General features: G+C 40.0%; 2 protein-coding genes across 2 annotated transcripts; both read right to left on the bottom strand.

Moving 5' to 3' along the window:
* Positions 1-219: 219 nt before the first annotated feature.
* On the bottom strand, positions 220-1,411 carry LOC111908617 (uncharacterized). The gene is made up of 2 exons (XM_052771148.1): positions 1,178-1,411; positions 220-930 (listed from the first exon to the last, which is right to left on the bottom strand). Exons 1-2 carry the CDS (start codon positions 1,409-1,411, stop codon positions 220-222), a joined length of 945 nt encoding a protein of 314 aa, XP_052627108.1.
* A 107-nt stretch (positions 1,412-1,518) lies between these two features.
* Positions 1,519-2,187, bottom strand: LOC128133637 (uncharacterized). Its single transcript, XM_052771147.1, has one exon. It carries the CDS (start codon positions 2,185-2,187, stop codon positions 1,519-1,521), a length of 669 nt encoding a protein of 222 aa, XP_052627107.1.
* Positions 2,188-3,112: the final 925 nt, after the last annotated feature.

The raw sequence follows: 3,112 nt of genomic DNA, 5'->3' as shown, positions 1-3,112 counted from the left end.
TAAAACCCAAGGATTGGGTGGGAAGCCATTTCCTCACCTTTTTTTATTAAATAAAATTAATTTTTTTTTATGATTTACAATTTTTAAATTAGTACTAAACATAAAGTTTAATGAAAAATAAAAAGCGTTTCATTAATTAAAATAAAATTTACATTAAACCTAATATTTAAATAATTAGAAAAATAATTAATATCCTAATTTTATACAAACCAAAATACGTCACTCGGAATCATCTTGTTCATCATCGCCCTCATCGTCCTCGTCATCGCCTTGATCGTCTTCATCGTTCTCCCCAGCGTCACTCTCATTGTCGGAATCTTCACTCTCAACAAACATATCAGAATCCTCGTCTGATTCGTCAAACAAATCATCGTGAGGAAACTCTAACGGGGGCTGAATATGAGCCCTATAAATGTGCTCCACCAAATCAGCACGAAGGGTGTGATGAATGTCGTGATTGTGTACTTCTCTTCTATTCACCCTATACTCTTGTGTACCAACGGCTACTCCTTCGACATTTGGCAAAACTTCATTTTCATTGTACCGACATATCGCTCTTCCTACGTTTTCAAGAATCATATTATGCAATATGATACATGCATACATTACATGTTGTAACCATTTCACCTCATATGACCTTGCCCCGACTGTTAGTATTTGCCAACGCCTCTTAAGTACACCAAATGTTCGCTCCACATCCTTCATAGCTGACTCTTGCGCCTCTTTAAACTTTTTCCTTTTTCGGTCATTAGGACATGTAAACAATTTCACAAAAACAGACAAAGGAGGATATATACCGTCAGTAAGATAGTATCCACGCTTATATGCTACCCCATTTTCTTGAAAAGGTACATCGTGCGACTTTCCAAATGTAGATATCGTTGAATACCGGCGACTGGTATAGCACATTGATGTCATTGTTTGCACCAGCTGTACCAAAGAATACATGCCATATCCAAAGATCATGTGATGCGATAGCCTCTAAAATGATCGTCGGCTCTTTGTGGTCGCCTCTCATGTACTGACCACGTCATGCGTTGTGGCATAATGACCAACTCCAATGCATGCAATCGATACTACCTAGCATTCCAAGGAATCCATGTTTGCCTTCATGCACCATGCACAATTGGTGGATATCGTTGATAGTTGGTTTGTGCAAATATCGTTGCCCATAAACCAAACAGATCGCTTTGCAGAACTTGTACACACATTCCTGCACGGGACGCTCTGACATCCTAAAATACTCGTCCCATTTATCTGCGCCCATGTCGTATGCTAGCTGACGAATTGCAGCCGTGCATTTTTGAACAGGAGAGAAACCTTTTACCCGCCTTGCATCCATTTTCCATTGGAAATATGGAAAACGGCCTTCCAAATCGCCAACAATACGTAAGAATAGCTTCTTCCTCATCCGGAACCGACGTCGAAACTTTATAGCGTAGATGGCGTCATCTGCAAAATAATCTTCTATAAGGCGATCGTGTCCGGCTTCGTGATTTCTACGCAACCCCGACTTTCTTAGCTTAGATTGTGCACGTGATGTTTTGCGTAGTCGGTTTTGATAGTATGCAACCGTTTTTGCCATAATGACCAACTCCAATGCATGCAATTGATACTACCTAGCATTCCAAGGAATCCATGTTTGCCTTCATGCACCATGCACAATTGGTGGATATCGTTGATAGTTGGTTTGTGAAAATATTGTTGCCCATAAACCAAACAGATCGCTTTGCAGAACTTGTACACACATTCCTGCACGGGACGCTCTGACATTCTAAAATACTCGTCCCATTTATCTGCGCCCATGCCGTATGCTAGCTGACGAATTGCATCCGTGCATTTTTGAACAGGAGAGAAACCTTTTACCCGCCTTGCATCCATTTTCCATTGGAAATATGGAAAACGGCCTTCCAAATCGCCAACAATACGTAAGAATAGCTTCTTCCTCATCCGGAACCGACGTCGAAACTTTATAGCGTAGATGGCGTCATCTGCAAAATAATCTTCTATAAGGCGATCGTGTCCGGCTTCGTGATTTCTACGCAACCCCGACTTTCTTAGCTTAGATTGTGCACATGATGTTTTGCGTAGTCGGTTTTGATAGTATGCAACCGTTTTCGCCATGACGGAACCAATAAACTTAGCCTCCTCTACAGTCGTCGAATCGGATGATGAAGGTGATGACATTTTGAATAATATTTTCTGGAGAGAGGTATAAGGTATGGGTTAAAAAATGAGTGGATGTTGTGGTATTTATAGTTTAAGAAAAGCGAAAAAAATAAAAAACAATTTATATATATTAACAGCGATATAGCCGTTGGAATCAGCCGTTGCAATAAAAAAACAGACCAATCATGTGAGGAGTGAGAACGCAGGATCCCCACCCCCCACCCTCTTCCCGTGCCAACCTTCCCGTAGCCATGGTGTGGTGTTCCCCTATGCAGGAAACGTCCCACACCTCTCCTCGCACTCCATACCGTCCGGCCTTACTTGTTCCTTCTTGTTTCCTCTTAAAAAATTTGTATCTTGGGTCTAGTGGGTGCCGAAATGCCTTCACAAATGTGGAATATGTTGGATATATTCCATCTGTAAGGTAATACCCAAAACTTATATTCGTTTTTATACACTATGAAAGGAGCATCCGGTGGAACGGGTGAAACGAATCCATTTTTTTGAAGTGTTGAAAGTTTTTATGAAATAGAGAAAGAAAATAAAGTGGTGATTAAGAATTAGGTGTTGTATATGTATTTATTGTTAATTTTATTATAGAAGTTTACCATTTGAAAGCGGTCAAATGCAATCTCAACGTTCGAATTAAGCCCATTGTCACTCATTACTGTGGCCACAGAAGACCCCATAACGGGCCTTAACCACTTGGGGGGAACCTGTTGGTTATTTTCACAACCAAAACGTAAAACACGGAAGCATAATATGAAGATCTTTAATCTCGAATCTGATTAAAAGAAATCTTATACATGAAAGAACGATTACATACCTGATTTCATTATGATCTTCAGATCTAAAGAACTAGAGTTGGGTTTTCCAATTGATCTCGAAAGCTCTCTCTAAGATCCCTCAGCAAACCCTAAACGAATTTACTTGTATATAATTT

Source organism: Lactuca sativa, chromosome 4 (genome assembly GCF_002870075.4).
Source record: "Lactuca sativa cultivar Salinas chromosome 4, Lsat_Salinas_v11, whole genome shotgun sequence".
Taxonomy (NCBI): domain Eukaryota; kingdom Viridiplantae; phylum Streptophyta; class Magnoliopsida; order Asterales; family Asteraceae; genus Lactuca; species Lactuca sativa.
This window is presented reverse-complemented; position numbering and strand designations above follow the sequence as displayed.

Bases quoted from the DNA above. Each gene is read 5' to 3' on its own strand.
- LOC111908617 (XM_052771148.1), bottom strand. From the start codon at position 1,411: ATGAGGAAGAAGCTATTCTTACGTATTGTTGGCGATTTGGAAGGCCGT. The intron at 931-1,177 runs GTTTATGGGCAA...TCTTTGGTACAG, and splicing joins TCTGCAAAGCGATCTGTTTG to CTGGTGCAAACAATGACATC.
- LOC128133637 (XM_052771147.1), bottom strand. From the start codon at position 2,187: ATGTCATCACCTTCATCATCCGATTCGACGACTGTAGAGGAGGCTAAG.